Below are 22,816 nucleotides of genomic sequence, written 5' to 3' on the forward strand. Positions count from 1 at the left end.
CGACCCCGCACCCTCTCATGACTCTGCACCCTTACACGACCCCGCCCCGTCACACGACCCTGTCCCGTCACACGTCCCTGTCCCCTCTCACAACCCTGAACCCTCACATGACCCCGCACCCTTGCACAACCCCGCCCCATCACACGATCCTGTCCCTTCTCACGACCCTGAACCCTCACACGACCCCGCACCCTCACATGACCCCGCCTCTTCACACGACCCTGTCCCGTCACACGTCCCTGTCCCTTCTCACGACCCTGAACCCTCACAAGACCCCGCACCCTCACATGACCCCGCCTCTTCACACGACCCCGCCCCATCATCGGACCCTGTCCCATCTCACGAACCCGCACCCTCACACGACCCCACACCTTCTCACGACCCCGCACCCTCACACGAACCCGCCTCATCACATGACCCCACCTTGTCACATGTCCCCGAACCCTGACACAACCCCGCCCCCTCACTCGACCCTGCAGCCTCACACGATTCTGCACCCTGACATGACCCTGCACCCTCTCATGACCTCGCACCCTGACACGACCCCGCACCCTGACACGACCCCGCCCCCTCTTACGACCCCACCCCATTACACGACACCGCACCGTCTCACGACACCGCACCCTCACGCGACCCCGCACCCTCACACGACCCCACAGTGTCATAAGCCCCCGCACCCTCTCACGACCCTGCACCCTCTCACGACCCTGCACCCTCTCACGACCCCACACCCTCTCACGACCCTGCACCCACTCATGATCCCGCACCGTCACATGACCCCTCACACGACCCCCACACCCTCACAAGACTCCGCCCCGTCACACCACCAGGCACCCTCTCACAACCCTGCACATAGCAGCAGGAAGGCGCGTTCAGGCATCACATGACTTGCTGACATTCCCACCGTCTGTAGGGGGCGCAGCTGGATTGGACGATTGTATCCGAGCTTCTCTCCAGCGAGCAGATCAGGAGATCAGACACGTCCTGAGGAGGCTGAGATCCCCGGTACCCCGAGAACAGACCTCAGGACGCACAGAGACCCCGAAACATGCAGAAGGGATCCAAGAGGAACGACGGGAAACTGTGGATATATTCCGAGACGCCAACACCCAAACACCGGAGGACGCCACTCATGGTAAGTGCCGGTGTGCTGCAGCACAGAGTATGTCAGGAGAGCAGTGTGCTGATCTCATAGGAGGTCATAGGGTGGGCATCATATAGTGGAAGGAGCAGAGTTCCCAGCAGCACAGAGGATGTCAGGATAGGGGTCACTCTGCTGCTGCTGCTGCTGCATAAGACGGGTGATCACCGTGTCTGACACTCGTCCTGTGCTTTAGATGAAGCCTCGAAGCCGCCGGTGATCAATGAAGCCACAGAAGCTCATCCTGAGGTCAGCTCTTCAGAAACGCAGACCGAGCCGGCCGTCCCGGAGACCATCATCCCTATCAGGTACCCACTACTGCTCTCATCTGCTGTGTCCTCCTGCCATACAACACCTGCCCACAGGGGGCACTGATGGCCATGTTACCTGAGTTATTAGCTCACAGTGCAGGTGAGATTAAAGAGACAGCAGCTCCAGTACTGATATAACCTCCAGACATTACACCATATGTGACTGATATCAGCTCCTCTTATAACGCTCCAGTACTGATATAACCTCCAGACATTACATCATATGTGACTGATATCAGCCTCTTATAACGCTCCAGTACTGATATAACCTCCAGACATTACACCATATGTGACTGATATCAGCTCCTCTTATAACGCTCCAGTACTGATATAACCTCCAGACATTACATCATATGTGACTGATATCAGCCCCTCTTATAACGCTCCAGTACTGATATAAACTCCAGACATTACATCATATGTGACTGATATCAGCCTCTTATAACGCTCCAGTACTGATATAACCTCCAGACATTACATCATATGTGACTGATATCAGCTCCTCTTATAACGCTCCAGTACTGATATAACCTCCAGACATTACACCATATGTGACTGATATCAGCCTCTTATAACTCTCCAGTACTGATATAACCTCCAGACATTACACCATATGTGACTGATATCAGCCCCTCTTATAACGCTCCAGTACTGATATAACCTCCAGACATTACACCATATGTGACTGATATCAGCCTCTTATAACTCTCCAGTACTGATATAACCTCCAGACATTATATCATATGTGACTGATATCAGCCTCTTATAACGCTCCAGTACTGATATAACCTCCAGACATTACACCATATGTGACTGATATCAGCCCTTCTTATAACGCTCCAGTACTGATATAACCTCCAGATATTACATCATATGTGACTGATATCAGCCCTTCTTATAACGCTCCAGTACTGATATAACCTCCAGACATTACACCATATGTGACTGATATCAGCCTCTTATAACTCTCCAGTACTGATATAACCTCCAGACATTATATCATATGTGACTGATATCAGCCTCTTATAACGCTCCAGTACTGATATAACCTCCAGACATTACACCATATGTGACTGATATCAGCCTCTTATAACTCTCCAGTACTGATATAATCTCCAGACATTACACCATATGTGACTGATATCAGCCCCTCTTATAACGCTCCAGTACTGATATAACCTCCAGACATTACACCATATGTGACTGATATCAGCCTCTTATAACGCTCCAGTACTGATATAATCTCCAGACATTACATCATATGTGACTGATATCAGCTCCTCTTATAATGCTCCAGTACTGATATAACCTCCAGACATTACATCATATGTGACTGATATCAGCCCTTCTTATAACGCTCCAGTACTGATATAACCTCCACACATTACACCATATGTGACTGATATGAGCCTCTTATAACGCTCCAGTACTGATATAACCTCCAGACATTACACCATATGTGACTGATATCAGCTCCTCTTATAACGCTCCAGTACTGATATAACCTCCAGACATTACATCATATGTGACTGATATGAGTCCCTCTTATAACTCTCCAGTACTGATATAACCTCCAGACATTACACCATATGTGACTGATATCAGCCTCTTATAATGCTCCAGTACTGATATAACCTCCAGACATTACATCATATGTGACTGATATCAGCCCCTCTTATAACGCTCCCTTACTGATATAACCTCCAGACATTACACCATATGTGACTGATATCAGCCTCTTATAACGCTCCAGTACTGATATAACCTCCAGACATTACATCATATGTGACTGATATCAGCCTCTTATAACGCTCCAGTACTGATATAACCTCCAGACATTACACCATATGTGACTGATATCAGCCCCTCTTATAACACTCCAGTACTGATATAACCTCCAGACATTACATCATATGTGACTGATATCAGCTCCTCTTATAACGCTGCAGCAATGATATAACCTCCAGACATAACACCATATGTGACTGATATCAGCCCCTCTTATAACGCTCCAGTACTGATATAACCTCCAGACATTACATCATATGTGACTGATATCAGCCTCTTATAATGCTCCAGTATTGATATAACCTCCAGACATTACACCATATGTGACTGATATCAGCCTCTTATAACGCTTCAGTACTGCTATAACCTCCAGACATTACACCATATGTGACTGATATCAGCCCCTCTTATAACGCTCCAGTACTGATATAACCTCCAGACATTACACCATATGTGACTGATATCAGCCTCTTATAACGCTCCAGTACTGATATAACCTCCAGACATTACATCATATGTGACTGATATCAGCCTCTTATAACGCTCCAGTACTGATATAACCTCCAGACATTACACTATATGTGACTGATATCAGCCTCTTATAACGCTCCAGTACTGATATAACCTCCAGACATTACACCATATGTGACTGATATCAGCTCCTCTTATAACGCTCCAGTACTGATATAACCTCCAGACATTACACCATATGTGACTGATATCAGCCCCTCTTATAGCGCTCCAGTACTGATATAACCTCAAGACATTACAACATATGTGACTGATATCAGCCCCTCTTATAATGCTCCAGTACTGATATAACCTCCAGACATTACACCATATGTGACTGATATCAGCCTCTTATAATGCTCCAGTACTGATATAACCTCCAGACATTACATAATATGTGACTGATATCAGCCCCTCTTATAATGCTCCAGTACTGATATAACCTCCAGACATTACACCATATGTGACTGATATCAGCCCCTCTTATAACGCTCCAGTACTGATATAATCTCCAGACATTACATCATATGTGACTGATATCAGCCTCTTATAACACTCCAGTACTGATATAACCTCCAGACATTACACCACATGTGACTGATATCAGCCCCTCTTATAACGCTCCAGTACTGATATAACCTGCAGACATTACACCATATGTGACTGATATCAGCCCCTCTTATAACGCTCCAGTACTGATATAACCTCCAGACATTACATCATATGTGACTGATATCAGCCCCTCTTATAACGCTCCAGTACTGATATAACCTCCAGACATTACACCATATGTGACTGATATCAGCCCCTTATAACGCTCCATTACTGATATAACCTCCAGACATTACACCATATGTGACTGATATCAGCCTCTTATAACGCTCCAGCACTGATATAACCTCCAGACATTACATCATATGTGACTGATATCAGCCCCTCTTATAACGCTCCAGTACTGATATAACCTCCAGACATTACACCATATGTGACTGATATCAGCCCCTTATAACGCTCCAGTACTGACATAACCTCCAGACATTACACCATATGTGACTGATATCAGCCTCTCTTATAACGCTCCAGTACTGATATAACCCCCAGACATTACACCATATGTGACTGATATCAGCCTCTCTTATAACGCTCCAGTACTGATATAACCCCCAGACATTACACCATATGTGACTGATATCAGCCTCTTATAACGCTCCAGTACTGATATAACCTCCAGACATTACATCATATGTGACTGATATCAGCCCCTCTTATAACGCTCCAGTACTGATAAAACCTCCAGACATTACATCATATGTGACTGATATCAGCCTCTTATAACGCTCCAGTACTGATATAACCTCCAGACATTGCATCATATGTGACTGATATCAGCCCCTCTTATAATGCTCCAGTACTGATATAACCTCCAGACATTACACCATATGTGACTGATATCAGCCTCTCGTATAACGCTCCAGTACTGATATAACCTCCAGACATTACACCATATGTGACTGATATCAGGCTCTTATAACGCTCCAGTACTGATATAACCTCCAGACATTACATCATATGTGACTGATATCAGCCCCTCTCATAACGCTCCAGTACTGATATAACCTCCAGACATTACATCATATGTGACTGATATCAGCCCCTCTTATAACGCTCCAGTACTGATATAACCTCCAGACATTACATCATATGTGACTGATATCAGCCTCTCGTATAACGCTCCAGTACTGATATAACCTCCAGACATTACATCATATGTGACTGATATCAGCCCCTCTTATAACGCTCCAGTACTGATATAACCTCCAGACATTACACCATATGTGACTGATATCAGCCTCTTATAACGCTCCAGTACTGATATAACCTCCAGACATTACATCATATGTGACTGATATCAGCCCCTCTTATAACGCTCCAGTACTGATATAACCCCCAGACATTACACCATATGTGACTGATATCAGCCCCTCTTATAACGCTCCAGTACTGATATAACCTCCAGACATTACATCATATGTGACTGATATCAGCCTCTTATAACGCTCCAGTACTGATATAACCTCCAGACATTGCATCATGTGTGACTGATATCAGCCCCTCTTATAACGCTCCAGTACTGATATAACCTCCAGACATTACATCATATGTGACTGATATCAGCCTCTTATAACGCTCCAGTACTGATATAACCTCCAGACATTGCATCATATGTGACTGATATCAGCCCCTCTTATAATGCTCCAGTACTGATATAACCTCCAGACATTACACCATATGTGACTGATATCAGCCTCTCGTATAACGCTCCAGTACTGATATAACCTCCAGACATTACACCATATGTGACTGATATCAGGCTCTTATAACGCTCCAGTACTGATATAACCTCCAGACATTACATCATATGTGACTGATATCAGCCCCTCTCATAACGCTCCAGTACTGATATAACCTCCAGACATTACATCATATGTGACTGATATCAGCCCCTCTTATAACGCTCCAGTACTGATATAACCTCCAGACATTACATCATATGTGACTGATATCAGCCTCTCGTATAACGCTCCAGTACTGATATAACCTCCAGACATTACACCATATGTGACTGATATCAGCTCCTCTTATAACGCTCCAGTACTGATATAACCTCCAGACATTACATCATATGTGACTGATATGAGTCCCTCTTATAACTCTCCAGTACTGATATAACCTCCAGACATTACACCATATGTGACTGATATCAGCCTCTTATAACGCTCCAGTACTGATATAACCTCCAGACATTACACTATATGTGACTGATATCAGCCCCTCTTATAACACTCCAGTACTGATATAACCTCCAGACATTACATCATATGTGACTGATATCAGCTCCTCTTATAACGCTGCAGCAATGATATAACCTCCAGACATAACACCATATGTGACTGATATCAGCCCCTCTTATAACGCTCCAGTACTGATATAACCTCCAGACATTACATCATATGTGACTGATATCAGCCTCTTATAATGCTCCAGTATTGATATAACCTCCAGACATTACACCATATGTGACTGATATCAGCCTCTTATAACGCTTCAGTACTGCTATAACCTCCAGACATTACACCATATGTGACTGATATCAGCCCCTCTTATAACGCTCCAGTACTGATATAACCTCCAGACATTACACCATATGTGACTGATATCAGCCTCTTATAACGCTCCAGTACTGATATAACCTCCAGACATTACATCATATGTGACTGATATCAGCCTCTTATAACGCTCCAGTACTGATATAACCTCCAGACATTACACTATATGTGACTGATATCAGCCTCTTATAACGCTCCAGTACTGATATAACCTCCAGACATTACACCATATGTGACTGATATCAGCTCCTCTTATAACGCTCCAGTACTGATATAACCTCCAGACATAACACCATATGTGACTGATATCAGCCCCTCTTATAGCGCTCCAGTACTGATATAACTTCAAGACATTACACCATATGTGACTGATATCAGCCCCTCTTATAATGCTCCAGTACTGATATAACCTCCAGACATTACACCATATGTGACTGATATCAGCCTCTTATAATGCTCCAGTACTGATATAACCTCCAGACATTACATAATATGTGACTGATATCAGCCCCTCTTATAATGCTCCAGTACTGATATAACCTCCAGACATTACACCATATGTGACTGATATCAGCCCCTCTTATAACGCTCCAGTACTGATATAATCTCCAGACATTACATCATATGTGACTGATATCAGCCTCTTATAACACTCCAGTACTGATATAACCTCCAGACATTACACCACATGTGACTGATATCAGCCCCTCTTATAACGCTCCAGTACTGATATAACCTGCAGACATTACACCATATGTGACTGATATCAGCCCCTCTTATAACGCTCCAGTACTGATATAACCTCCAGACATTACATCATATGTGACTGATATCAGCCCCTCTTATAACGCTCCAGTACTGATATAACCTCCAGACATTACACCATATGTGACTGATATCAGCCCCTTATAACGCTCCATTACTGATATAACCTCCAGACATTACACCATATGTGACTGATATCAGCCTCTTATAACGCTCCAGCACTGATATAACCTCCAGACATTACATCATATGTGACTGATATCAGCCCCTCTTATAACGCTCCAGTACTGATATAACCTCCAGACATTACACCATATGTGACTGATATCAGCCCCTTATAACGCTCCAGTACTGACATAACCTCCAGACATTACACCATATGTGACTGATATCAGCCTCTCTTATAACGCTCCAGTACTGATATAACCCCCAGACATTACACCATATGTGACTGATATCAGCCTCTCTTATAACGCTCCAGTACTGATATAACCCCCAGACATTACACCATAGGTGACTGATATCAGCCTCTTATAACGCTCCAGTACTGATATAACCTCCAGACATTACATCATATGTGACTGATATCATCCCCTCTTATAACGCTCCAGTACTGATATAACCTCCAGACATTACATCATATGTGACTGATATCAGCCTCTTATAACGCTCCAGTACTGATATAACCTCCAGACATTGCATCATATGTGACTGATATCAGCCCCTCTTATAATGCTCCAGTACTGATATAACCTCCAGACATTACACCATATGTGACTGATATCAGCCTCTCGTATAACGCTCCAGTACTGATATAACCTCCAGACATTACACCATATGTGACTGATATCAGGCTCTTATAACGCTCCAGTACTGATATAACCTCCAGACATTACATCATATGTGACTGATATCAGCCCCTCTCATAACGCTCCAGTACTGATATAACCTCCAGACATTACATCATATGTGACTGATATCAGCCCCTCTTATAACGCTCCAGTACTGATATAACCTCCAGACATTACATCATATGTGACTGATATCAGCCTCTCGTATAACGCTCCAGTACTGATATAACCTCCAGACATTACATCATATGTGACTGATATCAGCCCCTCTTATAACGCTCCAGTACTGATATAACCTCCAGACATTACACCATATGTGACTGATATCAGCCTCTTATAACGCTCCAGTACTGATATAACCTCCAGACATTACATCATATGTGACTGATATCAGCCCCTCTTATAACGCTCCAGTACTGATATAACCCCCAGACATTACACCATATGTGACTGATATCAGCCCCTCTTATAACGCTCCAGTACTGATATAACCTCCAGACATTACATCATATGTGACTGATATCAGCCTCTTATAACGCTCCAGTACTGATATAACCTCCAGACATTGCATCATGTGTGACTGATATCAGCCCCTCTTATAACGCTCCAGTACTGATATAACCTCCAGACATTACATCATATGTGACTGATATCAGCCTCTTATAACGCTCCAGTACTGATATAACCTCCAGACATTGCATCATATGTGACTAATATCAGCCCCTCTTATAATGCTCCAGTACTGATATAACCTCCAGACATTACACCATATGTGACTGATATCAGCCTCTCGTATAACGCTCCAGTACTGATATAACCTCCAGACATTACACCATATGTGACTGATATCAGGCTCTTAGAACGCTCCAGTACTGATATAACCTCCAGACATTACATCATATGTGACTGATATCAGCCCCTCTCATAACGCTCCAGTACTGATATAACCTCCAGACATTACATCATATGTGACTGATATCAGCCCCTCTTATAACGCTCCAGTACTGATATAACCTCCAGACATTACATCATATGTGACTGATATCAGCCTCTCGTATAACGCTCCAGTACTGATATAACCTCCAGACATTACATCATATGTGACTGATATCAGCCCCTCTTATAACGCTCCAGTACTGATATAACCTCCAGACATTACACCATATGTGACTGATATCAGCCTCTTATAACGCTCCAGTACTGATATAACCTCCAGACATTACACCATATGTGACTGATATCAGCCTCTTATAGCGCTCCAGTACTGATATAACCTCCAGACATTACACCATATGTGACTGATATCAGCCTCTTATAACACTCGAGTACTGATATAACCTCCAGACATTACATCATATGTGACTGATATCAGCCCCTCTTATAACGCTCCAGTACTGATATAACCTCCAGACATTACATCATATGTGACTGATATCAGCCCCTCTTATAACGCTCCAGTACTGATATAACCTCCAGACATTACACCATATGTGACTGATATCAGCCTCTTATAACGCTCCAGTACTGATATAACCTCCAGACATTACATCATATGTGACTGATATCAGCCTCTTATAACGCTTCAGTACTGATATAACCTCCAGACATTACATCATATGTGACTGATATCAGCCTCTTATAACGCTCCAGTACTGATATAACCTCCAGACATTACATCATATGTGACTGATATCAGCCTCTTATAACGCTCCAGTACTGATATAACCTCCAGACATTACACCATATGTGACTGATATCAGCCCCTCTTATAACACTCCAGTACTGATATAACCCCCAGACATTACATCATATGTGACTGATATCAGCCTCTTATAACGCTCCAGTACTGATATAACCTCCAGACATTACATCATATGTGACTGATATCAGCCTCTTATAACGCTCCAGTACTGATATAACCTCCAGACATTACATCATATGTGACTGATATCAGCCTCTTATAACGCTCCAGTACTGATATAACCTCCAGACATTACACCATATGTGACTGATATCAGCCCCTCTTATAACACTCCAGTACTGATATAACCTCCAGACATTACACCATATGTGACTGATATCAGCCCCTCTTATAACACTCCAGTACTGATATAACCTCCAGACATTACATCATATGTGACTGATATCAGCTCCTCTTATAACGCTCCAGTACTGATATAACCTCCAGACATTACACCATATGTGACTGATATCCGCCTCTTATAACGCTCCAGTACTGATATAACCTCCAGACATTACATCATATGTGACTGATATCAGCCCCTCTTATAACGCTCCAGTACTGATATAACCCCCAGACATTACACCATATGTGACTGATATCAGCCCCTCTTATAACGCTCCAGTACTGATATAACCTCCAGACATTACACCATATGTGACTGATATCAGCCTCTTATAAAGCTCCACTACTGATATAACCTCCAGACATTACACCATATGTGACTGATATCAGCCTCTTATAACACTCGAGTACTGATATAATCTCCAGACATTACATCATATGTGACTGATATCAGCCCCTCTTATAACGCTCCAGTACTGATATAACCTCCAGACATTACATCATATGTGACTGATATCAGCCCCTCTTATAATGCTGCAGTACTGATATAACCTCCAGACATTACACCATATGTGACTGATATCAGCCTCTTATAACGCTCCAGTACTGATATAACCTCCAGACATTACATCATATGTGACTGATATCAGCCTCTTATAACGCTCCAGTACTGATATAACCTCCAGACATTACACCATATGTGACTGATATCAGCCCCTCTTATAGCACTCCAGTACTGATATAACCCCCAGACATTACATCATATGTGACTGATATCAGCTCCTCTTATAACGCTCCAGTACTGATATAACCTCCAGACATTACATCATATGTGACTGATATCAGCTCCTCTTATAACGCTCCAGTACTGATATAACCTCCAGACATTACACCATATGTGACTGATATCAGCCTCTTATAACTCTCCAGTACTGATATAACCTCCAGACATTACATCATATGTGACTGATATCAGCCTCTTATAACGCTCCAGTACTGATATAACCTCCAGACATTGCATCATGTGTGACTGATATCAGCCCCTCTTATAACGCTCCAGTACTGATATAACCTCCAGACATTACATCATATGTGACTGATATCAGCCTCTTATAACGCTCCAGTACTGATATAACCTCCAGACATTGCATCATATGTGACTGATATCAGCCCCTCTTATAATGCTCCAGTACTGATATAACCTCCAGACATTACACCATATGTGACTGATATCAGCCTCTCGTATAACGCTCCAGTACTGATATAACCTCCAGACATTACACCATATGTGACTGATATCAGGCTCTTATAACGCTCCAGTACTGATATAACCTCCAGACATTACATCATATGTGACTGATATCAGCCCCTCTCATAACGCTCCAGTACTGATATAACCTCCAGACATTACATCATATGTGACTGATATCAGCCCCTCTTATAACGCTCCAGTACTGATATAACCTCCAGACATTACATCATATGTGACTGATATCAGCCTCTCGTATAACGCTCCAGTACTGATATAACCTCCAGACATTACATCATATGTGACTGATATCAGCCCCTCTTATAACGCTCCAGTACTGATATAACCTCCAGACATTACACCATATGTGACTGATATCAGCCTCTTATAACGCTCCAGTACTGATATAACCTCCAGACATTACACCATATGTGACTGATATCAGCCTCTTATAGCGCTCCAGTACTGATATAACCTCCAGACATTACACCATATGTGACTGATATCAGCCTCTTATAACACTCGAGTACTGATATAACCTCCAGACATTACATCATATGTGACTGATATCAGCCCCTCTTATAACGCTCCAGTACTGATATAACCTCCAGACATTACATCATATGTGACTGATATCAGCCCCTCTTATAACGCTCCAGTACTGATATAACCTCCAGACATTACACCATATGTGACTGATATCAGCCTCTTATAACGCTCCAGTACTGATATAACCTCCAGACATTACATCATATGTGACTGATATCAGCCTCTTATAACGCTTCAGTACTGATATAACCTCCAGACATTACATCATATGTGACTGATATCAGCCTCTTATAACGCTCCAGTACTGATATAACCTCCAGACATTACATCATATGTGACTGATATCAGCCTCTTATAACGCTCCAGTACTGATATAACCTCCAGACATTACACCATATGTGACTGATATCAGCCCCTCTTATAACACTCCAGTACTGATATAACCCCCAGACATTACATCATATGTGACTGATATCAGCCTCTTATAACGCTCCAGTACTGATATAACCTCCAGACATTACATCATATGTGACTGATATCAGCCTCTTATAACGCTCCAGTACTGATATAACCTCCAGACATTACATCATATGTGACTGATATCAGCCTCTTATAACGCTCCAGTACTGATATAACCTCCAGACATTACACCATATGTGACTGATATCAGCCCCTCTTATAACACTCCAGTACTGATATAACCTCCAGACATTACACCATATGTGACTGATATCAGCCCCTCTTATAACACTCCAGTACTGATATAACCTCCAGACATTACATCATATGTGACTGATATCAGCTCCTCTTATAACGCTCCAGTACTGATATAACCTCCAGACATTACACCATATGTGACTGATATCCGCCTCTTATAACGCTCCAGTACTGATATAACCTCCAGACATTACATCATATGTGACTGATATCAGCCCCTCTTATAACGCTCCAGTACTGATATAACCCCCAGACATTACACCATATGTGACTGATATCAGCCCCTCTTATAACGCTCCAGTACTGATATAACCTCCAGACATTACACCATATGTGACTGATATCAGCCTCTTATAAAGCTCCACTACTGATATAACCTCCAGACATTACACCATATGTGACTGATATCAGCCTCTTATAACACTCGAGTACTGATATAATCTCCAGACATTACATCATATGTGACTGATATCAGCCCCTCTTATAACGCTCCAGTACTGATATAACCTCCAGACATTACATCATATGTGACTGATATCAGCCCCTCTTATAATGCTGCAGTACTGATATAACCTCCAGACATTACACCATATGTGACTGATATCAGCCTCTTATAACGCTCCAGTACTGATATAACCTCCAGACATTACATCATATGTGACTGATATCAGCCTCTTATAACGCTCCAGTACTGATATAACCTCCAGACATTACACCATATGTGACTGATATCAGCCCCTCTTATAGCACTCCAGTACTGATATAACCCCCAGACATTACATCATATGTGACTGATATCAGCTCCTCTTATAACGCTCCAGTACTGATATAACCTCCAGACATTACATCATATGTGACTGATATCAGCTCCTCTTATAACGCTCCAGTACTGATATAACCTCCAGACATTACACCATATGTGACTGATATCAGCCTCTTATAACTCTCCAGTACTGATATAACCTCCAGACATTACATCATATGTGACTGATATCAGCCCCTCTTATAACTCTCCAGTACTGATATAACCTCCAGACATTACACCATATGTGACTGATATCAGCGTCTTATAACGCTCCAGTACTGATATAACCTCCAGACATTACATCATATGTGACTGATATCAGCCCCTCTTATAATGCTCCAGTACTGATATAACCCCCAGACATTACACCATATGTGACTGATATCAGCCTCTTATAACGCTCCAGTACTGATATAACCCCCAGACATTACACCATATGTGACTGATATCAGCCTCTTATAACGCTCCAGTACTGATATAACCTCCAGACATTACATTATATGTTACTGATATCAGCTCCTCTTATAACGCTCCAGTACTGATATAATCTCCAGACATTACACCATATGTGACTGATATCAGCCCCTCTTATAACTCTCCTGTACTGATATAACCTCCAGACATTACATCATATGTGACTGATATCAGCTCCTCTTATAACGCTCCAGTACTGATATAACCTCCAGACATTACATCATATGTGACTGATATCAGCCTCTTATAACGCTCCAGTACTGATATAAACTCCAGACATTACACCATATGTGACTGATATCAGCCTCTTATAATGCTCCAGTACTGATATAACCTCCAGACATTACATCATATGTGACTGATATCAGCTCCTCTTATAACGCTCCAGTACTGATATAACCTCCAGACATTACACCATATGTGACTGATATCAGCCCCTCTTATAACGCTCCTGTACTGATATAACCTCCAGACATTACATCATATGTGACTGATATCAGCTCCTCTTATAACGCTCCAGTACTGATATAAGCTCCAGACATTACACCATATGTGACTGATATCAGCCCCTCTGATAACTCTCCAGTACTGATATAACCTCCAGACATTACACCATATGTGACTGATATCAGCTCCTCTTATAACGCTCCAGTACTGATATAACCTCCAGACATTACATCATATGTGACTGATATCAGCCCCTCTTATAACGCTCCAGTACTGATATAACCTCCAGACATTACATCATATGTGACTGATATCAGCCCCTCTTATAACGCTCCAGTACTGATATAACCTCAAGACATTACACCATATGTGACTGATATCAGCCCCTCTTATAAAACTCCAGTACTGATATAACCTCCAGACTTTACACCATATGTGATTGATATCAGCCTCTTATAACGCTCCAGTACTGATATAACCTCAAGACATTACACCATATGTGACTGATATCAGCCCCTCTTATAAAGCTCCAGTACTGATATCACCTCCAGACATTACATCATATGTGACTGATATCAGCCCCTCTTATAACGCTCCAGTACTGATATAACCTCCAGACATTACACCATATGTGACTGATATCAGCTCCTCTTATAACGCTCCATTACTGATATAACCTCCAGACATTACATCATATGTGACTGATATCAGCTCCTCTTATAACGCTCCAGTACTGATATAACCTCCAGACATTACATCATATGTGACTGATATCAGCCTCTTATAACGCTCCAGTACTGATATAACCTCCAGACATTACATCATATGTGACTGATATCAGCCTCTTATAACGCTCCAGTACTGATATAACCTCCAGACATTACATCATATGTGACTGATATCAGCCTCTTATAACGCCCCAGTACTGATATAACCTCCAGACATTACATCATATGTGACTGATATCAGCCCCTCTTATAACACTCCAGTACTGATATAACCCCCAGACATTACATCATATGTGACTGATATCAGCTCCTCTTATAACGCTCCAGTACTGATATAACCTCCAGACATTACACCATATGTGACTGATATCCGCCTCTTATAACGCTCCAGTACTGATATAACCTCCAGACATTACATCATATGTGACTGATATCAGCCCCTCTTATAACGCTCCAGTACTGATATAACCCCCAGACATTACACCATATGTGACTGATATCAGCCCCTCTTATAACGCTCCAGTACTGATATAACCTCCAGACATTACACCATATGTGACTGATATCAGCCTCTTATAACGCTCCAGTACTGATATAACCTCCAGACATTACACCATATGTGACTGATATCAGCCTCTTATAACACTCGAGTACTGATATAATCTCCAGACATTACATCATATGTGACTGATATCAGCCCCTCTTATAACGCTCCAGTACTGATATAACCTCCAGACATTACATCATATGTGACTGATATCAGCCCCTCTTATAACGCTCCAGTACTGATATAACCTCCAGACATTACACCATATGTGACTGATATCAGCCTCTTATAACGCTCCAGTACTGATATAACCTCCAGACATTACATCATATGTGACTGATATCAGCCTCTTATAACGCTCCAGTACTGATATAACCTCCAGACATTACACCATATGTGACTGATATCAGCCTCTTATAACGCTCCAGTACTGATATAACCTCCAGATATTACATCATATGTGACTGATATCAGCCTCTTATAACGCTCCAGTACTGATATAACCTCCAGACATTACACAATATGTGACTGATATCAGCCCCTCTTATAGCACTCCAGTACTGATATAACCCCCAGACATTACATCATATGTGACTGATATCAGCTCCTCTTATAACGCTCCAGTACTGATATAACCTCCAGACATTACATCATATGTGACTGATATCAGCTCCTCTTATAACGCTCCAGTACTGATATAACCTCCAGACATTACACCATATGTGACTGATATCAGCCTCTTATAACTCTCCAGTACTGATATAACCTCCAGACATTACATCATATGTGACTGATATCAGCCCCTCTTATAACTCTCCAGTACTGATATAACCTCCAGACATTACACCATATGTGACTGATATCAGCCTCTTATAACGCTCCAGTACTGATATAACCTCCAGACATTACATCATATGTGACTGATATCAGCCCCTCTTATAATGCTCCAGTACTGATATAACCCCCAGACATTACACCATATGTGACTGATATCAGCCTCTTATAACGCTCCAGTACTGATATAACCCCCAGACATTACACCATATGTGACTGATATCAGCCTCTTATAACGCTCCAGTACTGATATAACCTCCAGACATTACATTATATGTTACTGATATCAGCTCCTCTTATAACTCTCCAGTACTGATATAATCTCCAGACATTACACCATATGTGACTGATATCAGCCCCTCTTATAACTCTCCTGTACTGATATAACCTCCAGACATTACATCATATGTGACTGATATCAGCTCCTCTTATAACGCTCCAGTACTGATATAACCTCCAGACATTACATCATATGTGACTGATATCAGCCTCTTATAACGCTCCAGTACTGATATAAACTCCAGACATTACACCATATGTGACTGATATCAGCCTCTTATAATGCTCCAGTACTGATATAACCTCCAGACATTACATCATATGTGACTGATATCAGCTCCTCTTATAACGCTCCAGTACTGATATGACCTCCAGACATTACATCATATGTGACTGATATCAGCTCCTCTTATAACGCTCCTGTACTGATATAACCTCCAGACATTACATCATATGTGACTGATATCAGCTCCTCTTATAACGCTCCAGTACTGATATAAGCTCCAGACATTACACCATATGTGACTGATATCAGCCCCTCTGATAACTCTCCAGTACTGATATAACCTCCAGACATTACACCATATGTGACTGATATCAGCTCCTCTTATAACGCTCCAGTACTGATATAACCTCCAGATATTACACCATATGTGACTGATATCAGCTCCTCTTATAATGCTCCAGTACTGATATAACCTCCAGACATTACATCATATGTGACTGATATCAGCCCCTCTGATAACTCTCCAGTACTGATATAACCTCCAGACATTACACGATATGTGACTGATATCAGCTCCTCTTATAATGCTCCAGTACTGATATAACCTCCAGACATTACATCATATGTGACTGATATCAGCCCCTCTTATAACGCTCCAGTACTGATATAACCTCAAGACATTACACCATATGTGACTGATATCAGCCCCTCTTATAAAACTCCAGTACTGATATAACCTCCAGACTTTACACCATATGTGATTGATATCAGCCTCTTATAACGCTCCAGTACTGATATAACCTCCAGACATTACATCATATGTGACTGATATCAGCCTCTTATAACGCTCCAGTACTGATATAACCTCCAGACATTACATCATATTTGACTGATATCAGCTCCTCTTATAACGCTCCAGTACTGATATAACCTCCAGACATTACATCATATGTGACTGATATCAGCCTCTTATAACGCCCCAGTACTGATATAACCTCCAGACATTACACCATATGTGACTGATATCAGCCCCTCTTATAACGCTCCAGTACTGATATAACCTCCAGACATTACATCATATGTGACTGATATCAGCCCCTCTTATAATGCTCCAGTACTGATACAACCTCCAGACATTACATCATATGTGACTGATATCAGCCCCTCTTATAACGCTCCAGTACTGATATAACCTCCAGACATTACATCATATGTGACTGATATCAGCCTCTTATAACGCTCCAGTACTGATATAACCTCCAGACATTACATCATATGTGACTGATATCAGCTCCTCTTATAATTCTCCAGTACTGATATAACCTCCAGACATTACATCATATGTGACTGATATCAGCCTCTTATAACGCTCCAGTACTGATATAACCTCCAGACATTACATCATATGTGACTGACATCAGCCTCTTATAACGCTCCAGTACTGATATAACCTCCAGACATTACACCATATGTGACTGATATCAGCCCCTCTTATAACGCCCCAGTGCTGATATAACCTCCAGACATTACATCATATGTGACTGATATCAGCTCCTCTTATAACACTCCAGTACTGATATAACCTCCAGATCTCACACCATATGTGACTGATATCAGCCCCTCTTATAACGCTCCAGTACTGATATAACCTCCAGACATTACATCATATGTGACTGATATCAGCCTCTTATAACGCTCCAGTACTGATATAACCTCCAGACATTACATCATATGTGACTGATATCAGCCTCTTATAACGCTCCAGTACTGATATAACCTCCAGACATTACATCATATGTGACTGATATCAGCTCCTCTTATAACGCTCCTGTACTGATATAACCTCCAGACATTACATCATATGTGACTGATATCAGCTCCTCTTGTAACACTCCAGTACTGATATAACCTCCAGCCATTACAACATATGTGACTGATATCAGCCCCTCTTATAACGCTCCAGTACTGATATAACCTCCAGACATTACATCATATGTGACTGATATCAGCCTCTTATAACGCTCCAGTACTGATATAACCTCCAGACATTACATCATATGTGACTGATATCAGCCTCTTATAACGCTCCGGTACTGATATAACCTCCAGACATTACATCATATGTGACTGATATCAGCTCCTCTTATAACGCTCCTGTACTGATATAACCTGCAGACATTACAGCATATGTGACTGATATCAGCCCCTCTTATAACGCTCCAGTACTGATATAACCTCCAGACATTACATCATATGTGACTAATATCAGCCCCTCTTATAACGCTCCAGTACTGATATAACCCCCAGACATTACACCATATATGACTGATATCAGCCTCTTATAACGCTCCAGTACTGATATAACCTCCAGACATTACATCATATGTGACTGATATCAGCCTCTTATAACGCTCCAGTACTGATATAACCTCCAGACATTACACCATATGTGACTGATATCAGCCTCTTATAACGCTCCAGTACTGATATAACCTCCAAACATTACACCATATGTGACTGATATCAGCTCCTCTTATAACGCTCCAGTACTGATATAACCTCCAGACATTACACCATATGTGACTGATATCAGCTCCTCTTATAACGCTCCAATACTGATATAACCTCCAGACATTACACCATATGTGACTGATATCAGCCCCTCTTATAACGCTCCAGTACTGATATAACCTCCAGACATTACATCATATGTGACTGATATCAGCTCCTCTTATAACTCTCCAGTACTGATATAACCTCCAGACATTACATCATATGTGACTGATATCAGCCTCTTATAACGCTCCAGTACTGATATAACCTCCAGACATTACATCATATGTGACTGATATCAGCCTCTTATAACGCTCCTGTACTGATATAACCTGCAGACATTACAGCATATGTGACTGATATCAGCCCCTCTTATAACGCTCCAGTACTGATATAACCTCCAGACATTACATCATATGTGACTAATATCAGCCCCTCTTATAACGCTCCAGTACTGATATAACCCCCAGACATTACACCATATATGACTGATATCAGCCTCTTATAACGCTCCAGTACTGATATAACCTCCAGACATTACATCATATGTGACTGATATCAGCCTCTTATAACTCTCCAGTACTGATATAACCTCCAGACATTACACAATATGTGACTGATATCAGCCTCTTATAACGCTCCAGTACTGATATAACCTCCAGACATTACACCATATGTGACTGATATCAGCCCCTCTTATAACGCTCCAGTACTGATATAACCTCCAGACATTACATCATATGTGACTGATATCAGCTCCTCTTATAACTCTCCAGTACTGATATAACCTCCAGACATTACATCATATGTGACTGATATCAGCCTCTTATAACGCTCCAGTACTGATATAACCTCCAGACATTACATCATATGTGACTGATATTAGCCTCTTATAACGCTCCTGTACTGATATAACCTGCAGACATTACAGCATATGTGACTGATATCAGCCCCTCTTATAACGCTCCAGTACTGATATAACCTCCAGACATTACATCATATGTGACTAATATCAGCCCCTCTTATAACGCTCCAGTACTGATATAACCCCCAGACATTACACCATATATGACTGATATCAGCCTCTTATAACGCTCCAGTACTGATATAACCTCCAGACATTACATCATATGTGACTGATATCAGCCTCTTATAACGCTCCAGTACTGATATAACCTCCAGACATTACACCATATGTGACTGATATCAGCCTCTTATAACGCTCCAGTACTGATATAACCTCCAGACATTACACCATATGTGACTGATATCAGCTCCTCTTATAACGCTCCAGTACTGATATAACCTCCAGACATTACACCATATGTGACTGATATCAGCTCCTCTTATAACGCTCCAATACTGATATAACCTCCAGACATTACACCATATGTGACTGATATCAGCCTCTTATAACGCTCCAGTACTGATATAACCTCCAGACATTACACCATATGTGACTGATATCAGCCTCTTATAACGCTCCAGTACTGATATAACCTCCAGACATTACACCATATGTTACTGATATCAGCTCCTCTTATAACGCTCCAGTACTGATATAACCTCCAGACATTACACCATATGTGACTGATATCAGCTCCTCTTATAACGCTCCAATACTGATATAACCTCCAGACATTACACCATATGTGACTGATATCAGCCTCTTATAACGCTCCAGTACTGATATAACCTCCAGACATTACACCATATGTGACTGATATCAGCTCCTCTTATAACGCTCCAATACTGATATAACCTCCAGACATTACACCATATGTGACTGATATCAGCCCCTCTTATAACGCTCCAGTACTGATATAACCTCCAGACATTACATCATATGTGACTGATATCAGCTCCTCTTATAACTCTCCAGTACTGATATATCCTCCAGACATTACATCATATGTGACTGATATCAGCCTCTTATAACGCTCCAGTACTGATATAACCTCCAGACATTACATCATATGTGACTGATATCAGCCTCTTATAACGCTCCAGTACTGATATAACCTCCAGACATTACACCATATGTGACTGATATCAGCCCCTCTTATAACGCCCCAGTGCTGATATAACCTCCAGACATTACATCATATGTGACTGATATCAGCTCCTCTTATAACACTCCAGTACTGATATAACCTCCAGATATTACACCATATGTGACTGATATCAGCCCCTCTTATAACGCTCCAGTACTGATATAACCTCCAGACATTACATCATATGTGACTGATATCGGCCTCTTATAACGTTCCAGTACTGATATAACCTCCAGACATTACATCATATGTGACTGATATCAGCCTCTTATAACGCTCCAGTACTGATATAACCTCCAGACATTACATCATATGTGACTGATATCAGCTCCTCTTATAACGCTCCTGTACTGATATAACCTCCAGACATTACATCATATGTGACTGATATCAGCTCCTCTTATAACACTCCAGTACTGATATAACCTCCAGACATTACAACATATGTGACTGATATCAGCCCCTCTTATAACGCTCCAGTACTGATATAACCTCCAGACATTACATCATATGTGACTGATATCAGCCTCTTATAACGCTCCAGTACTGATATAACCTCCAGACATTACATCATATGTGACTGATATCAGCCTCTTATAACGCTCCAGTACTGATATAACCTCCAGACATTACATCATATGTGACTGATATCAGCTCCTCTTATAACGCTCCTGTACTGATATAACCTGCAGACATTACAGCATATGTGACTGATATCAGCCCCTCTTATAACGC

General features: G+C 41.7%; 1 protein-coding gene across 1 annotated transcript in view; it reads left to right on the plus strand.

Moving 5' to 3' along the window:
* The window catches only part of LOC141264608 (obscurin-like), an 870,641-nt gene that overhangs the window by 210,023 nt on the left and 637,802 nt on the right, over positions 1–22,816 (plus strand). Inside the window, exons 22-23 of the mRNA XM_073676886.1 lie at positions 914–1,135; positions 1,338–1,449. Coding sequence (XP_073532987.1) covers positions 914–1,135; positions 1,338–1,449 — 334 coding nt within the window. The remainder of the gene's footprint in view (positions 1–913; positions 1,136–1,337; positions 1,450–22,816) is intronic.

Source organism: Phyllobates terribilis, unplaced genomic scaffold, assembly GCF_046119375.1.
Source record: "Phyllobates terribilis strain yellow unplaced genomic scaffold, ASM4611937v1 Scaffold_4__5_contigs__length_816908805, whole genome shotgun sequence".
NCBI lineage: Eukaryota > Metazoa > Chordata > Amphibia > Anura > Dendrobatidae > Phyllobates > Phyllobates terribilis.